Below are 27288 nucleotides of genomic sequence, written 5' to 3' on the forward strand. Positions count from 1 at the left end.
TGATGTAATTTCATTTTTCAACATTCTTACAAAATAAATTACTGTTGTAATAGTGGTCCTTTACTGCGCTTACTCTTGCAGTTAAATCATCATCAGCTCTCAAAGAAAAGGACAAAAAGAAACAATTTTCTACAGACATTTTATTGATGAACAGTCTTGTCTTTTTTTTTTATAACATACTTTTTTTAAACAGTAAAATAAGTAATTTTTTTACTCCATAAATAACACAAATTAGCCCTTATATCTCAATCCAGCCAAAATCAGTGTAAAATACCTAGTTCTATATTTACATTCTGTAACAAAATAGGAAACACATGTTCAAGGTCAACCAGTTCTCTCAAAACTGTCGTTTTATCTCCAAGGTAAGCTTCATATCTGAAAGGCAACATTTGCACTTTGAAAGTCTGGTAGTGTAAGATCACATTATTCAGTGTACAAATAGCCCCAAATCCTGAAGACCAATACACACACATGAGCAGCACCCACACAACCAGACAAGCAAAAACTGGGGCTTCAATCTCACAGGGAAAAGACCTTGAGCTGCTCAGCTGGCTGAAAGTCACTCCCTGGAAACGAGGGGAAGAAAGGACATACGATTCCCTCTCTATTGGAATACAATTAAGCAGCAAGATTTCCAGTACAGGAAGATTTAAAAACAACTGGCCCTCATGAGGAATTGTGGAGATATCTGCTCTTAAGTGACATAAGTCTTCCCAATTCACTAATGCACAGTAGAAAGAATGAGCTGCTTTGGACTGACAGTCAACTAATGGGGGACATGATTCTCTTTCAGTAATTAACCTACACCAAAGGCCATGACAGTCTCCCAAGACCTCAACTCATTTCAGGAGGAATGAATTGCTGCTTTTCAGTGTGGTTTTACCTGCTGCATTCTCCAGCCAAAAGCTATAATTATTTCTTGTAATTGAAGCACTAGAAAAATGTGTTCCTAAAGTATGACTGCCCTCGACTTCTAATTGAAATGTTTTGAACTACTGGGGTCAGAAAAGTCCACAAGACTAATTTATTTCCCTAAGGAAACATGGAATGTTTTTTTAAAAATTAAAACTGGGGACACTACATACTGAAAATGTTTCTGCTACAGGTGAGCTACCTCATGTATCTCTTAGCACAACTTGTAGGGCTCCTGGTGCCCCATTTACTCTGGTGAGAACACAAAGGCTTAACTGGGTTACATTTCAAAGTTTTCAGGAATAAGAGATGCAATAGGATAGACTGGCCACCTGCAGTCAGGACACCTAACGGAGCTGCCTGCAAACTTCGTATTTATTTAAAAGCAATTCTGATTTTTACAGCATAAACTACACTTAAGGCTACACAACTGATTGGTATAAAGCTACATTTTTAGCTATGTTCTACACTCAAAAATGGCTTATGCTTCCTACTGTATTTACTTTATTCTTAGAAACCTGAGACATGTTTTTACTTAATTCATCTTAAGATTTGGAAGTTCACAGCAGGCTAGAAGCTGAATGCAAAGACAAACACAACTGAGGTAGTCAGCTTTACTCAAATATTCTTTATGATGATTATCAGTTCGTTGTCACTTTAAATTGAACTTGACACATTCCTTGGCAGTTCCCACAAGGCTACAGCTGCTAACAGCTGTTAACCCACTGATGGGATACAATACATTGCATTTTTCTGACCCAACGCCCCAAAGTCACGTCCAGTTCTGCAGTTCACAGCCAGTTGAAGGGCTGCACACCAAAGAAATTACGACTGAAATCTCAGATTATTAAGGCAGTAGCAGTTTTACTTCACTGGATTCACTGATGCAGCTACTCAGCAGGTACTGGTGATCCTGACCACAAGAGCTCCCATAGATTTTTCCCTGTCAGTACAAAGCACTACAGCCCCTTTCTTTAATTAATGCATATAATTCAGAAGTAGGTAAGCATCAACTTTCTAAGCCATCTTTCAGTTAATTCTCAGGAAAAGAGATTAAGAGAAGAAAAACTCTCAAGATAAACAACTGTGTAGAAGATAAAAATATTCAATTAAATATAACAAATCTCACATTTACACAGACAGGAGACCAGCATATCAAACACTGAACACAATAAATTAACACCAGTTAAAAAGTTTAACAGGTATAAAGTTAACCAGAAAGTTCAGACAGTGCAAATATTCCACAGTAAGGAAAAATAACCAGTAATTTTTTTTCAAGTATCAAAAGCATTGTTGTTGAGTGATACCATTTCAACTGTATTATTGCACAACAGAAAAAATACAATATCAACCTCTGGGACCTAAGATGTATTCTCAAACCTTTATGTTTTACGGAATCAATTTATATTGACTGTTTTGTGGACATATTAACATGATTAGTGTTCACTTATCAATCTTAGTTTCATAATTTGAACTTGCACAAATTTAAAGCATTAGAGTCCTGACTTGTATTGCTTCTCTGAAACACTGGTTTAAGTCTAGCCTAGGCCTTGTATAATTCAAAGCAAACTTAACTTGCAGTCAAGAAGGGGACATAACACAGTGCAAGGTACTCTCAACTGTGATGCCTTCAGACAGTTTTAGGTTGCACCTCACTTGCCTCAGCAGTGTCGTAAGAGTTTCTTTAAATAAAAAAAAACAACAAACAAGTCCAGCAGGCACTAAGAATTTCTTACAATCATGATGGAAGTCCTTTAATAATTTAAAGTTTAATTATAGCTAAGTAAATTTTACTCCACCTCCCTACCTTCCATTTTAGAAAGGAATCCAGTCACTGACAATTCTAATATCACAGCACATTTAAGAAGCAGAGTAACATCATCTTTGCACTTTTCTAGTGCACTGGGCATGTCCATTCCCTCAAGTTTAACACTCTTCCAAGCATAAAAACTATCCTAAAAGGACAGACAGTGGATTGAATCACGTGACAGTTTCTTTTACTCTAAACGGGACTATTTGTTATACATTATAAAACCATCCTTACAAGGGTCCTATAGAGCAGCTCTCCTTAGCTTGAGATTTACTCCTTTCCTTCCTCTTCTTTATTTTCTCATTATTAGTTTTGTAGCAAAGGGTACCCGCAAGTGTTTCAAAACATCTGATTCTCAACTTATTGCAAATACTCAAATAATCCACAGTATTTACATGTGCAAGAAAAAGTGGAGGTGGAAAATAAAAAAAAGGAAAACAGATTAGATTTTCCTTACACATTCAATATAGTTTTTGGTCTAGAGACATCATCATGGTCCTTTAAGATTATAGCTGCCATTGCTACTGGTTTGCCCTTCAACAAAAAGTGAAAACATTTGCAGTTATGTTCATACTATTTAAGAAACAATAATGCCATTATTCATTATTTAAGAAACAAACCAACAAAATAAAAAGTGATCATAAATTCTATCCCAGTTTTACAGTCTGGATATCAGTACTGAAACGTATTTGCCCAGCAAATTACTCTGAGAATATTGAAATATTTTATGTATTAAATTTCACAGTAGAACTGGCACATGCTAAATGACAATGGGATTTCTAGACAGTTGTCTTCATTATCAGTCTGAAACTCCACTTTGTGCATGTAGGTATATGCAAGTGAACCCCAAGAATTAGCTGCTTTACCTAGTATGAATTCTGAGAAGCCTCAAAGCTGCAAAATCAAGTTGTGGTGACAACTGCTAACCACTGATATACCCCACTAAATTATTCCTTCACCCATGAATTGTAAGAATTGACAAAACAAACTAATTCCCAACCTGTTCAGGCCTGGGTTATTAGCAGTGACAACAACTTATTTTTACATGGCTTTTGACTAAACCACTGAGGTATATTTCCAGTTTGAGGATACTTTGCTACCAGTCACACAACAGACATAACAAAAAAAAACAACCCTCAGTTCTATTACAGAAGAGTTCTTGTTTCAGATCTTAACTGAATTGCCAGGTAGTCTAACACAGTTGGCATACTGGATCTTGTTAGTGAGTCCAAAAAACCAAAGGTTGTAATTCAGGAAAATACTGGCACTTATTGAGATGACAAGGTAAATTTTCCTCCTCTCAAAACTCTGGCTGCTTTTGTCAGCACCTCCCTGACTACTGTCTGCACCAATACTTGCCAGGAGAGATGAGGTTCAGCAGAAGACAGCTTCCTGCAGAGACAAATACTCTGTGCTCCACAGTAAGGAGTGCAACATAATACTGTATCATCTCTGAACATCTTCTGGCCCCGAGCTTAACTCTATGCACAGAGAAACAATCCTGTTAGCAGGGGAATTAAGTTGGCCATCAGTAGCCAAAGGGTTACCACCAGGCTGGACGAGCAGGAGCACAAGTCTAAAATAAAAACAAACAAACAAAAAACCATAAAGCTTATAAATTTTATATTTAAAGAGAAGACAAAATAACAAAGAGAACACTAAAAACCATGAAAGAGCTAAAGCAAACTTCTTGACTAAACATTAACTGGTATTTAGTGAATTAAGCTTTTTGCCTCCCTCAGAAAGAAAACTGACTCTGATCTTTCATGTGCTGGATTACAACACTAACACTGTCAATTGGAAGTTACACAAGTGAGAACTCACTTTCCACGAGGTGACAGTTTTTAAGATTATAATAACAATATGGCCTTCAAAACACAGTCTGGATTTCCTGGTAAATTCCCAGGCTAAAGCTAGATTTCTGGGATGATTACCAGGAGACATGACATGAAGGAGTTATGTTTCAGACACATTCCTCCTGTGTTAGCCACCATTCTGCACAACCGCACAGCAAAAAGCAGAGCACCTTTGCTATCTTCCTTTACCTCCTACACCTGGGATCTTTGAATAGCCATGGCTTTCCTGTTCTCAACAGTCAGAGCTGACATAAATCTTTGAAATTTTCAGATATCAAACATTAAAGTTTCACTTCAGCAAATAAGGCAACCTACCAATGGGTGCAGCTCTTGTTAGGTTGGAAGCTGGAGGATCCCGCTCTGGGGGGCAGGAGTCACAGAAGTCTGAACAGGCTGGGCAGAGCAGATTCCCAACGTGTATCCAGCCATTCATCTGGATGCTCACAGTTAACACCTGACCTGAGCGGCTGCACAAGTAGGCAGTGTCCTTGACCCAAACATGCAGCCCTTGTGGAGAACAAGAAACCTTAAAATAAAAGAGTCAAGTCGGTATTACAGTTTTGGAGGTTCTTTCAATAAGTAAATAGGACATTCAGTAAACACCTGGCATTAGAAGCACAGATGAACTGCAGGTATTTTAATGCACTCAGAGCAACTATTCGATTCAGGAATGCTTTAAAGCACTGACTGTACTCCTTTTGTGCAATGATGCAGATCATCAACTGAGAATTAGTAAAATTTGGCTTCTGCTCATGTCTACTTTTTCAGTTGTGCAGCTGTTGAATGTGACACCTTTAGTGAGATAGTCCTGAAGAGAATGAGGATAATGAAAAATAAGTGACATGTGCACAGTGCTTTCCACCTCTGAAAAATCAGAAAGACTAATTAGCATTAAGCTTCAATAACAGAACATTTCATGTAATTATTCTTTCTTACCCCAGTGACACTTTCTCTTCAGCTAAGATAGATGATGTCCCTAGCAAGACTGGGAGTAACACACAAGCCATCCCAGAGGTCACACACTTAACGTAGCTAAATTACAGGCTTATGGTTGGAAGATAATTGTTTTCAAAGCATGCCAAATGATCTAGAGATTTGAGGTAGAGAAGGTCATGATCAGTGTGCAGATGCAAAGTTCTAAGTCATAGCTGACATTTTATACCTGACTTTTCTCCTAAGTGTTACTTAAAAAAAAAAAAAAAAAAAAAAAAAAGATAACCCAACATATACTTACTTGGTAACATCCACTACCCCAGTCAGGGTAACTGAGTTTCCTCCTGCACTGTTCCATAACAAAAGCAGATTTCTGAATAAGACATACAGAGTTTGGTCCATATTTCTCTGCACCATAGTTTTTGGTAGGATCTAAGGTAGAAGGAATATACTGAATTGCAACTTACTAGAGAAACAAAGTCCACATCAACTTAAAAGCCTATAATGGTCAATATCTCCACGTGCACCTTAAAGTTTACTTTTGGAACATTTCAGACCCTTAATCATCATCAGTTTGGGAATAATACCATCTTGAAAATAAAGTGGGAAGAAACACAAGACTTTAAAACCAAACAAACCAGTCCACTAACCACAAAAAAACCCCAACCAGCAAGCATTTTCCATCAGAACTATGTGGTTATGTTTACCCCTAGGGAGCACCAGCTGTGATTTCTGGCTTCAGGGCAGAGGGTGTGTGTTTGTTTGTTTTTGATACAACTGAACAGACAGGTAATATCCTCCAGCATTCTGCAGTTCTGCAATACTGAACATCCATGCACTACCCATATTCTGGTAATTTGCAAAGCTCCTTGCCTTGAACAAAAACCCCACAAAGGTGGAAAGTGGAATTATGTTTCAGACACTCAAAAAACAACCAACCCACCCACCCTAACCCTTTGTGTTATATCTGGATCATTTGGGGTTATTATCTGTTCTGCTCTTCGGCAATTCTTGCATTAGATGTGGGAGTTTGCCTCCTAGGGGTACAAGGTAGTACTGCTATGCTTCTAACCCCAGCACAGTGTTTACACAGCTGGTAGGGTAAAACCTGACTAGTGAAAAAATTCACATCCAGTTAGTTTGAATACACAGCAAGTCCATTTCAAATTAAGAAATGCAGTCTCTGCAATATCATATTGAAAACCTGAGTACTGACCTGGTTGGTTTTCAATTATTCTGCAGTCTGAACTGCGTTGAAATTCACCACTTAAATGCCAGCTGAATTCCTGACTAAAGGGACAATAGTCAGCAATTTCTACTGAGCCACCATAATAAGGCAATTCTTCTGCTGGTACTCCATTAAGATTGTCGAAGTACTGCAAAACAAAATACAGTAGTGAAGCACTTTGTGCAAAGACAAGTGTACAACTGTTTTTAAACAGACCCAGTCACTACACCTGTAAGAACATCAGCTGTGACACTCAGGAATGCAGTTAACAGCAACTTACAATACCCATGAACCAGAAAAAACAGAAGTATTTAAGAATATGTAAATAATGCAGAGATTCACATTTGTATGTATCACTCCCCACTCCTGCCCCTGCCTCCCCTCTTTGTAATCAGTGCATTCCTTGGGATGTAAACAGAACACATTTCTTAGTGTGCAGTGACACAGGGCAGCAGACTAGGGGAAGAAATACCCCAAACAAAACATTCTGAGGGATTTCTTTTACACAGCAACTTTTCCATCTGGTATTTGGTTAGATGGTCAAGAAACCTCCTTATTCTTTTATTAATATCACAAGGGTTTTTTTTCAGACTCCTTGGAATAAACTAGGCAGACATTTTTCACATTATCTACCCTCATCTACTAGTTCAGAAGAAAAAAAAACAACCAAAAATATAATCATCTGGCTGCAAAGCTCAACAATGAAAACACTTCAGTTATTTGTTAAAGTAAGATCCATTATACCTGATATTCCTGAGGTAACTGCTTTGGAAACTTTTGCAAGTTGCACACTGCTACTGCTCTTTGGTCCTGTCTGCAGGTTAACTGCAAAGGATTACTCCTCAAAGTGTCGCAGTATGGACTGATTAATTGCCTCCTCAAAAAAGAAAGAAAGAAAAAAAGAAGAATAAAAATCCCACTAGATCACTTTAACTGCTTTACATAAACAGTCTGTCTAGATTCTTTGTTCCCATTCTCCCCTACACTCACTCAATGACACAAAGAAGCATCAACTTCTTCTCTGGAGGTTAATTACTATTATTTGTCTGGGTATGACCTTTCAGAATATCAAGCCAGTGATCAAAATTACAATGCACTCACCTATTTAGTTTTAATGACACTGCTTTGTAAACTTTAAAAAAAATATACAAGCAAAACAGGCCCACTATGCAGCTGTGTCTTAGGAATGTATGAGTATTGAAAGGAACAAACAAGGCAGGCTTTGTTTTGAAGATGCCTATCACCTCCCTTTGTTGCTTTTAGTACAGTCTAGTAATGCAAAATGACACAGGCTGCATTTCCAATTAAAAGGGACAAAATAAGAAGGCAAACACTTTTAGATTAAGTCCTACCCATCCTCTCTGAAGCACAGCCTTCTCATAGTGTAAATGCATTCCACACCCTAAGATGTTTGGCTCTGTATTTATTGTATTGAGTGGGATGCAGCACAGCATTCCTTGTTCATCTATATGTGCCCCTACTTCTTTTCACTGAGTTACATTCGAAGGACAAACATAAACAAGCACCAGGGTTTCCTCTCAAATTTTTTTTAAGAGACTGTATCCTTACTTTTGCCTCTTTTGGTCAATCCAGAATTTGCAGCTCTTCATTACAAAGTCACAGCCTTTATCGCGTCCCCAATCTAATTTCTCTGCCATGCTGTAATTTGCTTTATACCACCTGTAAAGGGATTTTAAAACGAGAATGTGAGGAATTGTGCAATGATTCATGTTAATAAAGAACAAGAAATAGAGGGTTATTGAAACTGCCAAATGTAAATATACTAAATATGCTCATGTAAATATGCTTATGTAATTTGCTTTTAACAAACATATACCACTAAGGTCAAATAAGACTTAAAAATATACTGCCTATATATGCAACGAGTAAATATGCATGCATAAGGGAAGAAGTTATCCAAAGGATAAGAAAAAAGAAAACTTCAACTTTTCCCCTCAACCACTGATAAGAGCCTGCAGGGCCCGAGGAACGAAACCGACATCACAACCAAGAAACGAAACTGGGCGGTGACTTTCCTGGAACAAATGTATAAAAGACTGCAAAACACTCTGCAGGGTGTAGGGTGTGAGTATTTGTGAGGCCTCCTTTTGCACCCAGCGCTGCTTTGCTTGTTCATTATCGAATGAACAGCCTTGCTGCTAAGAACCCTTGATTACTGGCTTCACTTATAACAAGAATATAGTTCCTTCAAAAATTTGTGTTCTGGTTAATAAAACTCAGCTCCAAGAACTTCATACTATGCCTTAAGGTCTTCAAATTAAGAAAAAGGGAAACTGCATCCCTGCCTGTAACAAAATATATTACAATTACACTGTTCTTCAAGTTCCCAATGAACTAGAAGAAAATTTCGTGATCTGCAAAGGAACAATGCATACAGAAAGATGACATTTTAGGCAATTTCTCCTTTCTATCTGCAAGAAGAGCTGGGAAAAAAAAAAAATCAGTATGTACTGTATGCAACTAGAGAAGACTTACATCAGGAAAAAAAGTAAACAGACTCCACAAACAGTATTATGCATTGCAATGCCTGTTTTTTTAAGGCTAAATTAAGAAAGGATTTTGAAATACATGAAGAAAAAATAACATATGGGGTCTAACTCCTTGTTTAGTGTAATGCCAGTTATGATGATTATCTGCTGTGCTGCAGATGGGTAAGTAAAAATGCATCAATTCTAACTAACGTCAAGTACAACGAAAATCAAACACAAATGAACCAAACCCCAACCCCTATTCTTAATTCCTACCCTGTGTCTTCCATTAATGCCAAGGTGATCCTGGAAAAGACTCGATTCTGAGTATGGGATCCAGTCATTGCTTCATTCTGAAAGTTACCAGTTACTATTAGTAAGCCACTGAAAATCATTATTGTAAGAAAATCCTTCCTATGAAAAGGCATTTTATTTCCAGTCTCTTTACTACTGACAATCAAATCCCATCCTCCTTCATAAAAGGTCTGTTCTGAAGCATTTCCCTTCTAGTTTACCTCTCTGCATACACCAATGACTAGAAAGTGTACCTCTGCCAAAAACCTAACACAGCACAAACTTATAAATAAAAATTAGTTTAAATGTCAGGAGGGAAATAAGTGTTTTCTTGATCAGACAAGGTTTTGGAAGACAGATGGCAAAAGTCAATGCCAGGGCACATGAACAGAGATGAAGTGAAGGTAATGAAGAGTGATCACATATTTGATATATGAAGCAGAGGGCAACAAAGCTGAAATGATTCAAAGGACTATCCCCCTTGCACTAAAAAGGGAGCAAACCTCCTCAAAAGGGTAAATGGTAGACAGAAGTAAGAGACATTTAGTTTTTCAGTAATCATCTCAAATTCATACTCTGAGACTTAGCACAAAGGTTAAGAGATAAATACCCTATTTCTGGATAAATTTAAGTATTTAAGTATTAAGTACTGTTTGTGATGTATTTCAGTGAGGTTTGATACCCCTGCATTTTCAAGGCTCCAGTAGATACCACACTAAACCTAAAAATCAAGGTGGAGGGAACAGACATTGCCACATCCCCTTTCATTCCTAGTGTCAGCACTAACCTCCAACAATCTCTTCTCCCAGTGATTGAGCTCAGTACCCATGCCACCTTGATTTTCAAGCTCCATTCCCTCTAGAATTGGACAATTAAAATGTTTTCGAGCTTCTTCCTAGAAAGAAAACATTTACAACTCTCAAAATATTGAGACAGAGACCCACATGCAGTCCTACTGCTCTATAATTATCTTTTAAAAGTATTTCAGCATTTCATTTCCTTCTCAATGTAAAACACTTCTACTCAGAGGCTGACTAAGCCACCAAGCACCCCAATAGAGAACCTAACACTCTGCCTACTCATCTCCTGGGAACAAATGAGCAAAACGAGGGGTCATTAATCCAAGTTTGCTCCATATACTGTGTTAGATTTAAAACAAACAAAAAGATTATCTGTGGCCAAATATGATTAACACTACAACTTATTTACAATACCAATTTATTACACTTGAGTATATGTTCTTTTGATGGCACAGAGGGAAAGTCAGAGGCATGGGAAGCAAGAAAGATTTCCAAGAAAGCTTGAGGAATTTCTTTTTAAACATGACAAAATGTTAACTATATTATTTTGTAATCAATAAAATTAGAGAAAATATTAAAACAATGTTTTTAAAGAGAAAAGTAGAAAATAGAATGATTTTACAAATGAGAAAAGCAGTGACAATGCTATCTGTTAAAGGAACAGGAATACTAGGTGTCTAAGTCTGCAGGAAAACATCTAAAGAGTAGGATTAAGGAATCTCTTCAACATCAGTTTTGCTTAACCTCTCATAATTTACTTCCCAGTGCCATCCTTGTCTCTCAATATTAAGTCAATTTATTTTTTTCATGCTGTCTGCCACCCATTTTCCACTTTGGATCCACCCTCTCAACTAATTACATGGTCTTAACGGAGTAGGCTTTGGGCCATGCTTTCAGGGAAAGGGTATTCAATGTTAGGTTATTACTTCTTAAGGAGTAAGGAATATTTTATGACTCGAGAACATGATGAGAACCCTGGCACATGAAGTTTAGAAGTTACTCCACACTTACGACTACACGAGGCGTTACCAGAAGGTGAACAGCATGGCGCAGCATTTTGCCACCACGTACATCCCATAACCTCACTGCTCTGTGCACGACTTTATTGCTCCACTGATACAAACCTAGGCTGCAAGGAGAATGCTTTGGTTACAAACCTTTCCCACAAAGATTCGCTACTGTGAAAAGACTTTTCTCTGTAAGAAACAGAATCACGGATAATCTCTGTGCTCCCTCAAGCTTTCTAAATTAAAAATTTTATTACGTAACGTTTCTCCTTTTTATGATATGTGTTCGTTATACACACAATTCTGATTTAACAAGGCAAAGTAAGATTATTAAAAATATGTCTATAAACTCAAGATATATTTTCGACTGTTACCAAGAGGGTAAGAAATGAAATTCAAAATCTCAGAATTGCTATTATAAAAAGGTGAACAAAGAAGGCTCTCTACCCTTCCCACCTCCAAAAAAATCTCTAGAAGAACATTTCTACCACATCAACTAAACAAAGAAAAAAAAAAAGCAAATTGCTCATTCTATAACAAGTCAGAAAACTCACACAGCAGACTACACACACTGCCAGTTCCGCATAACTATAAACCTTGAATGATACATATCTTAAAAACAAACTGCACTGACATTAGGCAGCCTACAGAAAACACAATTCTTCATTTAGAGAGGTGTTCATCAGCATCAAAATTTAGGCACAGGTCATTGTAATGCTTAAGTTCAAGTCTCCTGATAAATGAAATCCTGTCTTAATTTGTAATACATGTGGATAATACAAGTGTTCAATAGCAGTGTAAAGAAAGACTAAAAAACCACCACATACCAATGTTTGAACATAATAAAGGCAAAGTGCTCTAATAATGGAACGAAGTTGGATTTTCAACAGGCAAGAATACATCCTAAAAAGGTAACAGGAAAACATCTTTCAGTGGAGGTCCAAAAAACATGTAATACCTTTCATTAAAAGGAGGGAGTCCATCTGCATATCTTGGTGTCAAAGGTTTTCCATCATCATCACGATAAAATGCAAACAGTCCAGCAGAGAACCCCTTCAAGTTAAAAAACAAGCACATGGAAACCTTTGGTAAGACATTAACATCCAAAGTCAAATGCCATGAAAGAGTCCCCCCCTGGCACAGATACACTGCAAGTAGCAGATAACATTGCAAGTAATGTGCTCCAAGGCAATTAACACATAAATTGAAGAAGGCAAAGCAAGAGCCTTCCTCCATCAAACATCTTCCTCTTGCAACAAGCTGGAGGCATGTGAGCAGGCACCAATTTCAGGAAAACACATTTTATAACATCAACCCTCACCAGTGCATGGATGATCTCGTGTTTCACCGTAGACAACATGCCAATGAATTCCTGAGCTTGCGTTGAAATCATATTTGGACACAAGTTGGCATATCCTGCTATTGGCCTGGAAGACAGTTTTAAAGTTAAATGGGTTTCAGTAAAATACTAGCAAATTCAAATCACATTCACTTGAAGCAGTGGAAGATTAAAGAAAATACAGACTAATGTAAAAATAAGTCCTTCCAAACAACTTACCCAATCATTTATAAATGTTTTATCTGTTAAGAATTCAGTGACTAGTTTACTGTTGGGACGGGGAGAGGTGGGATCAACCAATCTCTACACTCAGTGTTCTGCAAAGGTGTCAGTGACAACAGCCCAAGAGATCTGAATTTAGGGAAGACCCTACAGAGGTACAAAGCCTGTGACAGTGACTACAACTGAGCTGGAAACAAGAGCCATGTAAGTAGAGCCACTTGCATTCTTCTTTAAGTCTGTGAACACATGACTCCGTGAACACATGAACACATGAAGCACTCCACCAGAAAGAGGATCTTGAGATAAAGTTTAGGCATTAACAGTGGAAGATTAGCTTTAACTCATGTGACTCAACTTTGCAAGTTAAGCACTATTTGATGGCTTTGTGGTTTTACATAAATACAGTGCTTGTCTATTTCAGTAATGACTCCTACCTTGTTACACAAAACAAGCAAACAATTAAATTCCACATAGGAACAATGAAAAAACTTGAAAGTTTAATTAAAAAAAGAGTTTGCAACAGAGGGAATACTTGCCTGTCCATTTCAGCTTCCAGCTGGCAGTAGGCTGCATATGCAATGATATTTTCATGGCCACACCTTTCAGTAGTGAGAGCACTAACGTAGAGCACAAAGTCAGCATCTCGAACCCCTTCTTGGTCAGGCGAGCCAGTGGGCCTGCGGTGCCAGTCACTCTCGTTGTACACCCTGCATTGCTTTGACACGTTCAAATGGAACAATTAATACACTTTATCTATGATCAAAATTTCGTATGACAATTTAATTAGCTTGAAGCTGAGAATAAATCCCATTGTAAAACAGCAGAAGGTAAGAAAACGCCCTATGAAGAGAGTAAACAAAACCAGAGCCAAGGAATAGCTTTCAAATGACTGGCTCTTTTGATTTTTCAGACACCATAAAGATGGCAGCTTTAAAAAAAAAAAAAAAAAGTTAAAAGAAGGAGAGAAAGAAATCTACTGATCACATCTGTAGCTTAATCAAAAGTTCATGCAGGAAAACATGTCAGAAGCATTTCCTGCACCATGCTGTCAGGTCAGCAGATAACCTCTTCAAACAAGGACTTAAAAAAAAAAAAAAAAATCAACACTTACTATTAACTCTGTGAAAATCCAACTCGTTGATCAAGGTGAATAACAAGCTGACTAGCAGCAGTTTAATAAGCTTCAAACCTCATCCTCTCTGTGCACGTCATTACAATGCAGGCTTAGGAAACAGTAACTAGTCCAGTTTTATCTGACTTTTGGCTCAACAACATAAACTACAGAACTCCCATTAACTTAAGTTGTTCTATTCTGTCCTTCAGATTTAGTGATCTCCCACAAAGAGGTCACTTACGCACAGTTAGCAATATTTACTTTTTCATTAATTTCCACAAACAATAATCTTTCAAAGATTATTTCAAAGATTGGACAGCTGAGCTTACCTGGAGGTGTTCCTCAGGAACTATAACTGGCCCACATCTCGTATGGTCTGCGCAGGCTTTTTGGCAATATCTGTGAGGGTCAGCTTTCCTCCTTAAATATTGGTTTGTCACACATTGCCTTCAATGAAACATGAAAGACAGTCAGCACTGTTTTATTATTAAAACAAAAGTCTAGAATACTCTGAAAGTATTATACTGGTATTTTAATAAAACTTTCACAGTGAAAATTGTTAGTTACACTGCTAGGGAGGACATAATGCTTCCAGCTGTTAATGGTGCATCCACAGGTTCAAAGAGAGATTAGGAACAGGTTCATAAATGGGGTACATATAAAAGGGAACTGGCAGCATGTATAGCTTTCAACATTTCTGACACAACAAAATGCAGGTGTCAATAATGAAAGGTGGGCAGATTTGTGCATACTCCCTAAAAGAGGATCTGCTACCCCCCTGGGCCAGGTGGTCTGATTCAGGAGGGCATTTCCTACACTCTTATTCTATTCTACTTTTAAAAGCTATACAACACAATGTTAAATATCAAATATAGCAAGTGATTTTCAACAAACTTTCACCTACCTGCTTAGTAATATAGTACTTGTGGATTTGCGCACTTGAAACGTCTTCTCCAAATAAGATATAGCTTGGGGGAAGAGTTTGTTCTGAACAGGACAAAAAAAAAAAATCAAAAGTCACCCACTAGCAGTGCAGACACAACTCACCTGAAAGGCACTAACTATCGACTTACATGAAATTTGCCAGATGTTGTTGTACAGTAGAATAGGGGAAACCCAGACTCCCCAAGAAGTTCAATTACTATCAACATATTTAAGAAATATTTTGTTTCAGTATTCTCATATTTTGTTATTGGGAAGGGAGCCAGTATTAATTTCAATGTACAGCTTCAAAGAGGCTTTTAAAAACTATATGCACATTTCTTACTGATACCATTGCACCCTGGGATACAGCAAACACCTGTCAAAGTACAGTCTGCAGAATACTGGAATTATTTGGAATAAAGGCATAATCTATACACAAAGCCTTGGTTTCCTCAACTAGAGGATATTAAATTGCTAGTATTCAAAGCTTCTAATTAAATTGACCTTAAACTTAATTTTATGCATACAATAAAATATGCTAGCACAGAAACGGGAAGTAAATATAACATACCTTTATAAGATGTCTTTTCTCAGTCAGCAAGCTACATTTAAAAAACAAAACAATCAAGCTTTAGTTAGTAAGGTTTCCATTCTCAGCCACGGAGACAAAAAAAAAAAGAAAAACGCTGCCACAACATTATACTCACTTCTCAACACTAGTGTCATATACAATCTTGATTCTTAGCTGTTGATCCACGTTTCGCTTCGAGACATGATTTTCCTTGAGAGGAACTTGAAAGACAACCTGGCAAGGAGAGGTACGGGCCGCTGGATGAGGCAGCTCAGCGGGACAGACACAGCACCCCGAGCCCTGCGCTCCTTCTCACCGCGGCAGCACCGCTCCATCAGTCCCTTCCAGCCCCTTCCCGACCCTTCCCTCACCGGGGAGGAACCGCCCCGCGCCCGCCCGCCGCCGTCACCGACCACACCCGGGGCCGCGGGGCCAGACCCGGCACAGCCCGCCCCGGGGAAGCCGAGGACGGACGGACCCAAACAGCACGACGGGGGAGAGAGGGACCGTCTGCTGCCCAGCACCCCTCACCGCCGCCTGAGGAGCCCCGCGGCGGCCGCACCTGGTCACGTCCGGGCACACGGTGGTCACAAGAGGAAGAAGCGGAGGGAGAAGGAAGCAGCAGCAGGAGCAGCAGCAGCAGGAGCAGCAGCAGCAGGAGCCCGGCGGTCAAGGCGGCGAGCCCCGGGCGGGAGCGGCGGGCGGCGATGGCGCGCCCGCCGCCCGGCTCGGCGGCCATCTTGGAGTGCCCGTCCGCCGCGTCGCCATGGAGGCAGCGCCGGGGGAGCGGCCCCCGCCAATGGCGAGGGGGGCGGGGCAGCGGCGGCGGGCGCTGCTGATTGGGCGCGGCGCCTCGAGGGGCGGGGCAGGCGGTGAGAGGGAGGCGGCGGGCGGGGCGCGGGAGGGGATCCAGGGTCTCAGGAGCTCTGGGTTTGGGATGGGCTTCCAACATCACCGAGTCCAGCAGCTAAGTCAGCACTGCTGTGCTCACCACTAAAGCATGTCCCCGAGCGCCACGTGATTTTAGCGCTTCCAGGGACTGTGATTCCACCGCTTCCCCGGGCAGGCCGTTCCAATGCTCGACCACCCTTTCTGTGAAGTAATTTTTCCTAATATCCAATCTAAACCGTTTGAGGTTTAAACTAATCAGGCCATTTCTGCTTGTCCTGGCTCTTGTAACCTGGGAGAAGAGACCGACCCCACCTGGGGACAACCTCCTGTCTGGTATTAGTAGACTGATAAGATCACCCCCGAGCCTCCTTTTGTCCAGGCTGAGCCCCTCCAGCTCCCTCAGCTGCTCCTCACAAGACTTGTGCTCCAGACCCTTCCCCAGCTCCACTGCCCTTCTCCGAACATGCCCCAGCACCTCAATGTCTTTATTGTCCTGATGAGCCCAAAACTGAACACAGGATTAGAGGTGCCTCACCAGTGCTGAGCACAGGGGGATGGTCACTGCCCTAGTCCTGCTGGCCACACTGTTCCTGGCATTCTTGGCCACCTGGGCACACACTGGCTCATATCCAACCATCTGTCAAACAGCACCCCCAGATCCTTCTCTGCCCGGGATTTTATTTTTCATACACAGCAGTCTTTTTCCAGCTTCTCAGTCCACAAACATTGTACAACACAGTATCCCTAAGTTTCTAATATGAAAATGACTAAAGAAGCTTCTACCACCAGCACCAGGGATAAAAATCATCTGTGTTTTTGTAGTGCTTCATCTTGCAGCTCCTGCTGCTTTCCAAGGTGTTCAGGTATAATGAGGGCCACACAAATAGAAAGTGGTGGCTCACTCTGCAGCTCGGTGACAGCAGCGGGAGAAGCCAGCGGATGGCTGGTGCTTTCAGCCAAACTGAGTTGCTCTGGCTGCTGCAGTGCTTCCACAGTACAGAAAAGCACCAGAAAAAGCAGAGAAGGGAGAAAAGCATCCTCACGTTTTCACAGGGAGCAAAATCTTTTAAACCAGGAGTGGGTTAAATTTTGTTTAGCTTTAAATGGGAATTTATGAAAGACATTCATCTGAAGTGCTGCGTGAGCATTGCTACCTAGAGATACTGTAAGCCCTTTTCCCCTCTCCAGGCAATGAGAACATCACAGTGGGGTTTTAAGACATCCTGACAGCTATTTGCAGCGCAGGTCTTTCTTAGACTAAGGCAGAGTAATTTCACCTTGAGTTTGTATGCACAAACCTGTCACATGGATAATACAGGAAAACAATTTTGTCTTCTAAGCCTTTATAGCATATACTCAAATGTAAAGCAACAGTCTAATTGAGGTGTGTTCCTTTGTGTAAACAACTCAGCAGTACAATGTAGCTGTTTAAAATTACTTTTATTAAAACTCGTGCATACAGCTTCTGATTGGCTGTTGTAAGAATATCACCTGATTAACTGCACAGCATGCAAAGATGTACAAATGTCATTAGTTACTTGTTTTGGAGAACTTTAAAAAATTTCAAGTTGTTTAAGCATGATGAATTGTGCCCCTGTAATTGACACTCTGCAAATTAGGGAATAGATCTACAGAAGGGTTAATGTTTCTGCACTGATAAGACGAAATTAAAAGTCCCCGTTTATGATCTTGAAAATTGCAGAAGCAGTGATTTTGTATGTGGAAGCTCGATGTAGGTAATCCAGGGTACCACGGAGAATTCCCCTAAGAAACAGGTATGAATACCTGTTGAATATGGTATGAATATCAACGTCCAGTAATCTATACCTAGGGAATAACAAAGTATGCCATAACAGGGTAAGGGGGGGTGAAACAATGAGTGCAAAGTGAATGTTAAATATTGGAAATTTTTTTTTTCTTCCAGACTTTCAGCACCAACAAGGGTGAGTGGATTCCTGAGAATGACTGAAAACTCTGCTGGTGAGTGAGGTCATTAAAATCATAGAATCATAGCACTGTTTAGGTCAGAAAAGACCTTTAAGAATCTCTCAGCATGGACCATTTTGAACAAATCTTCACAGGGAGCCAAGCACTTGGTGCTGTGCATTGTCATTTCTAGAAACAGGCTGCTGTACCACTGCTAGAGGCAATGTTGTAAGATGCCTTTTGTACATGGTGAATACTGGAACATGGTAGGTACACTGACCTCCTTATGCCACTTACTTCTGGCCATAGGTAAGGCAGAGCAGCTCCCTCTCCTACCACTCTCCTCTGCCATGCACAGGAAAAGATTGGAGCTGTTCTCACAGCTCTTGCCTACATCTCTGCATAACTGAATTTGAAATGTGAACATTGAAATAGCATGTCCTAAAATACTTGCTTATGTTGGTCTTTGTTGAAGACATTTAAACACATGGATAGATCAATAACTACCTAAAGAAACTTAAACATAAACAAGAATAAAGAACTGCCCTGTTAATTCACACATGTAAAAAGGCACTAAAATTTTCCAGACTATTAAGGTTGTTCTATTATTTGAAAGTAATAAGGTATTCCGGATATGCCTGAATGTCATTAAAAATGACAAACACTGTTGGATTAGACACATTATCAACTACGCTGTCATACAGGTCAGTAGGATCTGCTGGGTTCTTTGGTGGTGGAGTGATTAGTCCAGTCTTCCCAGCACAGTACTCCCCAGTGAGGACCCGAGCCAAGTACATGTGTTTTTTGCCATTCACATCCGGAACAGAATACTGATTCTGAGCAGAATAACTTGCATGAGCAGCAAAGTAGGTTCCGTTTCCAATGGCTGCAGCTGTTTGGAAAGACAACATTTTCAAATAGAGTTAGTGTTCTTATTCTCATAGGAATCTCTAAAGCTCCCCCCTTTTTTTTTAACTCTGCAGATGTTATAAATTTAGTGAGAGTTTTAAACAGAAAAAATCCATAATAATCCTTTGTATCAGAATCAAATATGAACCCACATAGATATCAGGTAAGTATCAGTGCCCAGGTTTTGACTACCCCCTTTCCTATGGGGAAAAGGGCTTCTCTATCTATTTAGCCTTGTTTAGCCTGCAATCAATCAAATTTCAATTCTTCAGAGACTTTTCTACTTAAAATTACTATATAGTTGCCATTACAGTTTTCTAGTCACACTTCCCAGCAAGTTAGAGGAATCACATGTCTTTGTCCGAGACAAACTTCTTTTTTCTGACACTGGTAGAAAGCTGTTCAAGACAGACAGGTCCTTCCTGTCTGGCTGCTCTGATGTTTGGATACTTTTGCTTGGCTATCCAGCCTGACAGAAGGGAAGCTGCCTTTCCAATCATAAATCGTGTCTGAGATGAAAAAGTGGATGTCAATACTGACAAGCACAGAGAGGACATGGGGATCTGGTGCTCTTACTTTCTGAGTAAATCCAACCTCCTAACAGGAAAGTGAAATTACATCTCCACTGGTCATGTTTTAAAAACAAATCGTGGCTGCCATTCCTACCTGTGCAGAACCTGATATATTTTGTGTATGCTGGGCTTCATTTATTCAAGAAAATCTCAGTGTAAGGACCTCCAGAGGATTCGGGCAGAGAAACGTCTACTTTTGGATCCAGACTACACCAAAGTGTCAACTAGATCTGAGTTAAGCTGCCCAGCTGACTCAAGATCAAGTCAGCCCTAGGCATGTACAAAGAAGTCTTAAGGGAGAAGGCATTAAGAATAGAAATTAAGGACTTTTGAAGTAAGGTGATGAGGCCTCTAAGAGCAACTAGCACCTCAATTCAGTCCAAGTTCCACTTTTTTGGATCCTGTCCTTCATCTTTGAATGCTAATAAATAATAAACACAACATGAGTGTACTAGAGCAACTGGACAAAACAATCTTTGAACTAAGGCAGAGCGCCTTTATGCTAAATATTTAATAACTGTCTATTAAATAATTCCTCTATCATATAGATTATTCTCTGCTGTTATTTATTATTTTGTTCTCCAATTTCATTCAGTCTTCATGTTGTGCTGACAGCACTATAATGTTGACAGTCCATAACACCCATACATGTCTAGGAAATGAACTGATTTGAATAATGACTCACCATTCTTTCCAGCAAATCCGCGATTAAATCCACAGTGGTTGATCGTGCTCAGTGAGGATGCAGCTGTCCCATGAAATAGCAACTTCTCATTATTTTCCTTTTTGTTCTTTTTACAGATAGATTTTTTTTTAATTTGGTATGTCTGCCAGAGGAAGGGATTTTGTACTCTTTCAATCTGCAAAATTACGAAATTAACTATATTTACCCTGGTAGGAAGGAATATTTATTATGGCAGGAAAGCATTAAAATGAAATCAAAATGAAAGAATGACAGTCATTTTCACTATGCCCTGTTAGTATGTGGTTTGGGTAGGGGAACTGAATATGTAACCTCCTGAAAAATCAGAACCCAAAGCACATTACAACAGATTTTCAAGCTTAGTAATTTTGAACATACGTTTGTCTTGCCTCTCCAGTATACCAGGTACACAGCAATCATTGTGCTGTGCATTGTCATTTCTAGAAACAGGCTGCTGTACCACAGCTAGAGGCAATGTTGTAAGATGCCTTCTGTACATCTCAATCATCTTTACTGATGATTTCCTCACTAAAAGATAGGCTGTAGTGATAGCATTACATTGAATTTGTTTCTCTTCTAGATCTAAGCCTGAAAGTCAAACTTGCTTCCTTAAATGCGTAACTTAGCAACACATAAGAAACTCCTATATAAAAATAAATTGGTGAGAGGATAGATGTTGCTGGCTCCCTATGCCAACAATGTGAACATACTCAAGGAGAAGCAGTGTCTCTGCATCAAAATATAATCTGAAAGGCATTGCTGTAACATCTTTCCATTTTTATTGGAAAAAGACATCATGTGATTACACGATTTTTTTCTATAATACACTGATATTTTGTTCTAATTGTGTTTTTCTGACCATACTTATTGAAGCTCCTGATGGAAGAAAATTTTCAAACACATTAGTCTCACTCTTATTTTGACTGTATTTTCTCCTATTTATCTCTTCTGATTCAGAATGATTCCATCTTCTCCCTGGCAAAGTCCCTGTGCATTCTGTTTCAGATTTCTTAATAAGCAGAATCAAATCTTGACACTTTGGTTAAAACCAACAGCTTAGTGAAAGGCTCTAGGAATGACAGGGAGGAAGTTGTAAAATAGTCTAAAGCTTTTTGGTCAATCTGCAAGGACTTTATATTTTTCCTTGTGTTCTGAACGTGCTTGCTCATGCTTCCATTTCAATATAGAGTTTCATAATTGGAAACACCACATTAACTAGTGGGTACCACGTTAGTTGAACACAGAGTCAGCCTAAAGACTGATGGTCACTGTTTTTGCACTGTTAGAAGGCAGAAATGGCAGAACAATTCTTACAAAATTTGCTTTGCTTTTTATCCACCCTGTAGAGTGCCAGGGAGACTGACATATGAAAGGTGTACTGGGTTGTAGACACCTTGCAAACAAATATTTAGAAAGTATATTAATGTTTCTAGCCCAAGCATGGACATTTTTCCCCCCCAGAGGATTTCACCTTCTCTATGGTAAAGCTAGCACAAGTTGTCCGAAACATCTTCTCAACTGTTCTATAATCCGGATGTGATGGCTTGAGATTCACCAGTTTGACCCGTTCATTTTGCAAGTCTTCCCACTCCTTAGGGAGGTCTGTTGATTGCAAATATGTAGAACAGAGATTACATTATTATGATAGACAACTAGCTCAGCTTCACAGGCACGTCTTAAAACCAACTGCATAGAGGGGGCTAAGAAGACAGTACCATTCACAATACTTTATTCTACAAGTACTCTCTCTCTTCCAAACATCACTGGCTCTGTAATGAATGCAAAGTTAAAATTTTACATTTTCTCTAGTCCAATTATCCTCATAGCAACATCTAACTAAAACAAACTGGAAAACCCCACTTCATACACCACTTCCTTTGTCAGACTTCAGCATGAAATCTGTGCTCACTAGTCACGTATGTATGGATAGTATTTGGTTTTAACATTGATGATCTGGTTTCAGTCATACCTGCCACTAGCTATGAAAATCAAAACTGCTGGCTATGGCATGTCCAAGTAAAAAAGAAAAACTACGGAATACCTTACTTTTTCTACGATACCTGAGATGGCATTTATCAGAAGCATCCTTCATTAATCACTATTACAGTTTTTTGTTATTTAACAAAAGTGTAATTCACCTTCATTCTTTGACACACGCTGAATGTTGATAGTTTTTCCTTGGTCATCATGAGCCTGTAGAGTATTCAGATCCACCTTGTAGTTCTTCTTGTTAATTCTGACATTGAGATATGGTTTTTTAGCTAGTTTGGCATCCTCCAGCTGCATATTTGTCCGTTTATCAAAAGCAACAAAGGTATCGTTGCTTCCTAGATACCTCCATTCTACTAGGTTAGAAAGAAGTTCTGCCTTGGATTGTTCTTCTTCAACATCCTTCATTTTTTGGATCATTGTCTGAATTTCTACCAAAACAAACCAGACATCTCTGCTAATACCAGAAATAGTAATTACTGGGGGAGAAAGTTTATTGTCAAGCTGAATGGTGACATGCTTTCTTCTCTGAAGATCTACCAAAGCAGCAATTTCCCTCTCACCAAAACTTTCAATTAGCTCATTTGTAAAAGTAGTTTCACTCTGTTCCTTTAAAATTAAATCCTTTATCCAGGACTCAGCTGCATCCACATTTTCTTGGCTTTCTCCACAAATTTGAAACGTGACTAAATTGACTTTCTTCTCCAAAATCACGGGCTTTTTCTTCTCAGTAGATTGTTTTTTGCCCCAAAGCAAGGCTGTAAATAAATATATGTCAATTATTAGTTGTAAACAGAAGAACTTCAATTTGCCCATGCACACGGAAAACCCATCTACTTACATTTAAGCATAGAAAACCACGAATCCGCTGTGGATGACGCCAAATCTTCTCTTTTCTTCATGCTTTCATAGAAGTCCTTCAGCATATTTGTCTGGAAGATGACGATTTTAATTGTCTGTAAATGCTGTACTGATTTTTTGCTTGCAAATTCCACTATGGCATCCAACATTTCATCAGCCACCTTTGCTGGACTCTGTCCTGCTTGACCTAAACAAAAAGAAAAGGCACATAGCAGGGAACAGTTTCTTGTACAAGTCTACTGTTACCCACATTAAGTTTGTCCCAGTTTCTGAACAATCCCCATCACAGCCCTCATTGCTTCCCCAAGAAAACACAAACCTGTTCCAATAGCTGGGAAGGCAACAGATTTGTACATCCTTTGCTCACACTCATGAAGCACTTTGGAGACCTGACTTTTCACGTGGTTATTGGAAAACAAGTGAATGATTTTACTGCACAACAGATTTCCGCCTTGTGTAGTAATAAAGCCACTTTGATGCTGCCCAGCTGGAAGAGAGAAGAAGATAAAGAAGGAGACATTTTCAAAGGGGCTATCTCTTCTGGAAAGATAGCTGGTTCTCCTGATCCTAGAAGAGAACATGAAGAAGTGGAAAGAGATCTACCGTGAGCTATATTATCCTGGGTTTAATTAATTCTCTGGTTTTCTCTGTAAATACTCTGCAGAGATTCTTTGAGGAATCAGTTCAAGTAAATGTGTGTTTTTCAATTTCCTGAGATCTCTGCTACAAATTAGTTTCCTATTAAGTACAATGTAAGAATTTAGGATGACTTCAAATACAGCTCACTTCTACTTAAAAGCATGCCAAATTCATTTATATGAGAAATCCTTTCTTATGCCACTTATTTTTTTTATGCAACTAGAATGTGCCTTTCTGTGCTCATGGAGGCCAACCCAGGGAGCTGGAATTTTACAGCTCTACTGATCTGCCAGAATGCAGAGAAAAAAGTAATCAGGGTGGTCCTGGTTTCAGCTGGGATAGAGTTAATTTTCTTCTAAGTAGCTGGTACAGGGCTGTGTTTTGGATGACAATAATGTGCATAACACACTGATGTTTAAGTTGTTGCTAAACAACTGGGAAAAGAAAAATTCTCAAAGTAGGTGTCAAAACAAGAACAGGACTTTTCAAAGTTCCTAAAAGTGAAAGTTGTCTTCTTCAGGTGAAATAATTGTGCCATCAGAGTAGAGAATTATAAAACGACTTTACGTTTTCAGAGAGAACAAGAAAAACAAAAAATTATTCAAACGAAATAGTGTGCATCAACATACCATATTGAGCACATTCGTCTACCACCTGGGAACCAGCAGCATCCATAATGGCTTTGGAGACCCCTTAAATCACACAACAAAAGCATACACATTCGTTAAGTCAAGTCAATACTCTGCCCAACTTCTGTACTCTACAAACGCCCTAAATTCTTGTATGGCAAGATCCCACAAAGTACAAAACCTTGACTGTTCCCCTAAGTCCCCTCCATGGCACACTGAACTGGCTGCAGACAGAACACTGCCTTCACTGCTGATTACAAATCATTAAGAACAACTCCTATTTCATTGTTTCACCAGCCAAACCCATATGGCCTTCACCAAACTCTCCCATGGCTTTGAATTTTATCATTTGGTATCTCTCATGCATCTAATTCACAATGTCAGAACCCTCTGCTTCTTACAGGTCAATTTACTTGGCTTATAATGAAATGGTTTAGGACAAGAGCAGTTTTTCCTAATTCTACTTGATCTAAACATTCCCTTTTATTTAAACATTTTTGGTTTCAAGCAAGAAAAATCTGGTCAAATGCCTTCTGTTTGGAAACTAAATTGAATATTTAGGATACGTAAAAAAGCTATTGAAGATCTATTTCGGGATTAATCACAAATCCCTCTCTCTCATCTGAAAAATATTTCATAAAAATTTCCCTTAAGGACAATTCTTTCCCCTACCCCCTTCTAAAAACTAGCCCAAATTTATCCCTAAATGACTACATCTTCAATATAATACCTGTTTTGGCATCAAATGACGGATTTGTTATGTTTACAATAACCTCTGTATCTTCCTTGGTAATATCTCCACTAATTGCTTGGAGCGTGATGGAACCAATCCTCATTTCATGAACTCCCAATACTTCAGTAGAAACAGGCTTAATGAAACCTGCAAGGGAAAGAAAATATCTTCAGTCACTTCTCCTCTAGCTTGGGATATTATTCTCTTCCACTGATGGAAACTTCTATTTATCCTTTTAAGGAATATGCTCTAGATCAGTTTGATGGATGCACACTGTCCCTGCTTTTCTCTTTACTCCATTTCTGAAGGCTGGAAGCCACAGTATTCTTCCTGCTCAAAGGTTGTCAAAGTGAAACCATTTTCTATTCCTGTAAATTTTTGCAACATGAATTCAGAAAATGGCCTCAGGATTTGTCTGATCTGAGCAGCTCTGTAACACAGTTTCCTGAATTAACTCTTACAAGAAATGGGGTATCCAGCTTTAGCATTGCCAGAAATGGCGATCCCATCACATCAGTTTTGCAAGTGATTTCATCTTTACCTTCACAGCTACAAAACTTCTAGCTTCCTTCTAGCCTAAATTTCTCTAAGTCATATTTTATCTGCACACTCTTAATTCATCTCCCTGGTACCCAGCGACTGAGAAGAGCAAGCTGTATATCCTTAGGAATAAGCCTCTGCCCTTGGTGCAGTTCACTCAGATGCTTTTGCTATTGGGTCACATCCATTCTGTGTATATATATCTCTGTAGAGGAGATTAAAGGTACAGAAATACGTATCACTCATGGCTTGTTTGGCAAAGTTCTTCCACTTGGGTTTCCTACTGGGACACTCTCTTCCATATGATAAGATTGGCCTCACCAAGAGTTGAGCATGCCCTCAGCAAAAGAATTCCTAGAGATTTTACAAATGGCATTTAAGAAGGAAAGTCCATTAGGAGGAAGAAAAATGCCCTGTGCCCTGATGATATTTCTCTTGTTTCTTGATACATATAAAACCACTCCACAGTATTTACATCCTCCCCCCTGCCCCACCTCCTGCCCCTACACAACTTACTTGGCTGTGGTGCTGCAGCATTGCAACTTGCAGCTACCCTATGTTCTAGTTCAGTGGTAAAAGCCTAAGGAGAGAAAAAAGGTACCAAAGACAGTATTTCACAGTTTATCCATGCAGTGTTTCTATAATTAAGATTAACAGCCACGTAGCTCTTGCTGAGCCCCCTAACAGAATTTACAGTTGTATTTAGGTGTCATTAAGAACAGCTGAAGACGCAGTGTGGACAGTGTGATAAGAAATAATGTCTCTGAATTGCCAGATCTCCTCTGTCAAAAGACGAGGGAGCATCTACAGGCATTTGCAGCCAGCAGTGAGGCCAATTTTGTCTGCAGCTTGTGCTTGCTGAGAGTTTATATTTCAGAGACACTGGAGAGACAGCCCACAGTCAGTGGCCCACAGCAGTAAGAAAGTCCTAAATTATTCCCTCAAGAAAGCAATATAACTAAAATATATTAGTAAGGCGCAACCAGAACAGCACGTAACATAGACAGCTTTGTCCTGAGAAAAACTACCTGAATGTTATCAATGTCTTTTGGATGCAAGAGAAAATGAACTTCCTGGAGATTCTTCAGAGTGTGGCTGCTACTGAACTCAAACACCACATCAAACATTAACTTAGAAACAATGTTTTTCGGAAATCCAAATCCTCCGGTCCCAATAGCTGGGAAAGAGATCGATTTCAGGCCAAGTTCTTCAGCTTTCTTCAAGCACAAATTCATTACACCTTCCAGGACCTGAAAAACACAGCAAAGATACCTTTTTTTTAAGGCATTATTTATTATCAGTTCCAAAGAGAGTAACCAGTAGGAGAAGAAGCTCTCATTGCATCAAAGCACCTTTAAGGTCACTCCAAGAGAAGGAAATGGAGTCAAGCCATCTAA

The 27288-nt window shown here is 39.3% G+C and overlaps 3 protein-coding genes across 6 annotated transcripts in view; 1 reads left to right on the top strand and 2 right to left on the bottom strand.

Annotated features, from left to right (window-relative positions):
* Positions 1-122: 122 nt before the first annotated feature.
* LMLN (leishmanolysin like peptidase) lies at positions 123-16451 on the bottom strand. The gene is made up of 17 exons (XM_032694021.1): positions 16062-16451; positions 15636-15733; positions 15500-15530; positions 14909-14991; positions 14334-14451; positions 13427-13605; positions 12651-12756; positions 12288-12382; positions 11334-11451; positions 10310-10417; positions 9505-9581; positions 8309-8419; positions 7484-7616; positions 6728-6887; positions 5813-5943; positions 4894-5104; positions 123-4298 (listed from the first exon to the last, which is right to left on the bottom strand). Exons 1-17 carry the CDS (start codon positions 16449-16451, stop codon positions 4204-4206), a joined length of 2244 nt encoding a protein of 747 aa, XP_032549912.1. The 3' UTR covers positions 123-4203.
* The window catches only part of PARP9 (poly(ADP-ribose) polymerase family member 9), a 60630-nt gene continuing 49725 nt past the window's right edge, over positions 16384-27288 (top strand). For 2 of the 4 annotated variants that reach the window (XM_032693669.1, XM_032693670.1), the window contains exons 1-2: positions 16384-16598; positions 18315-18370. The gene's annotated coding sequence lies outside the window, so the exon portion shown is untranslated. Of the gene's footprint in view, positions 16599-18314; positions 18371-23793; positions 23955-27288 lie in introns of all 4 variants that reach the window. The other 2 variants (XM_032693671.1, XM_032693672.1) reach the window with 2 other exon arrangements.
* PARP14 (poly(ADP-ribose) polymerase family member 14) overlaps positions 18922-27288 on the bottom strand; it is a 37547-nt gene continuing 29180 nt past the window's right edge. The window contains exons 27-36 of the mRNA XM_032694023.1: positions 26920-27141; positions 26408-26471; positions 25349-25498; positions 24619-24681; positions 23670-23837; positions 23331-23537; positions 22639-23247; positions 21972-22102; positions 20483-20657; positions 18922-19208 (exon numbers count right to left, since the gene is read on the bottom strand). Coding sequence (XP_032549914.1) covers positions 18922-19208; positions 20483-20657; positions 21972-22102; positions 22639-23247; positions 23331-23537; positions 23670-23837; positions 24619-24681; positions 25349-25498; positions 26408-26471; positions 26920-27141 — 2076 coding nt within the window. The remainder of the gene's footprint in view (positions 19209-20482; positions 20658-21971; positions 22103-22638; positions 23248-23330; positions 23538-23669; positions 23838-24618; positions 24682-25348; positions 25499-26407; positions 26472-26919; positions 27142-27288) is intronic.

This window comes from Chiroxiphia lanceolata, chromosome 7 (assembly GCF_009829145.1).
Source record: "Chiroxiphia lanceolata isolate bChiLan1 chromosome 7, bChiLan1.pri, whole genome shotgun sequence".
In the NCBI taxonomy this organism is placed as follows: Eukaryota; Metazoa; Chordata; class Aves; order Passeriformes; family Pipridae; genus Chiroxiphia; species Chiroxiphia lanceolata.

Coding starts and splice junctions, on each gene's coding strand:
- LMLN (XM_032694021.1), bottom strand. CDS start 16,451: ATGTTGGAAGCCCATCCCAAACCCAGAGCTCCTGAGACCCTGGATCCC. Junction 13,606..14,333: donor TTCCTGAGGAACACCTCCAG/GTAAGCTCAGCT, acceptor AACGTGTCAAAG/CAATGCAGGGTGTACAACGA. Junction 5,105..5,812: donor GGGGTAGTGGATGTTACCAA/GTAAGTATATGT, acceptor TTTTATTTTAAG/GTTTCTTGTTCTCCACAAGG.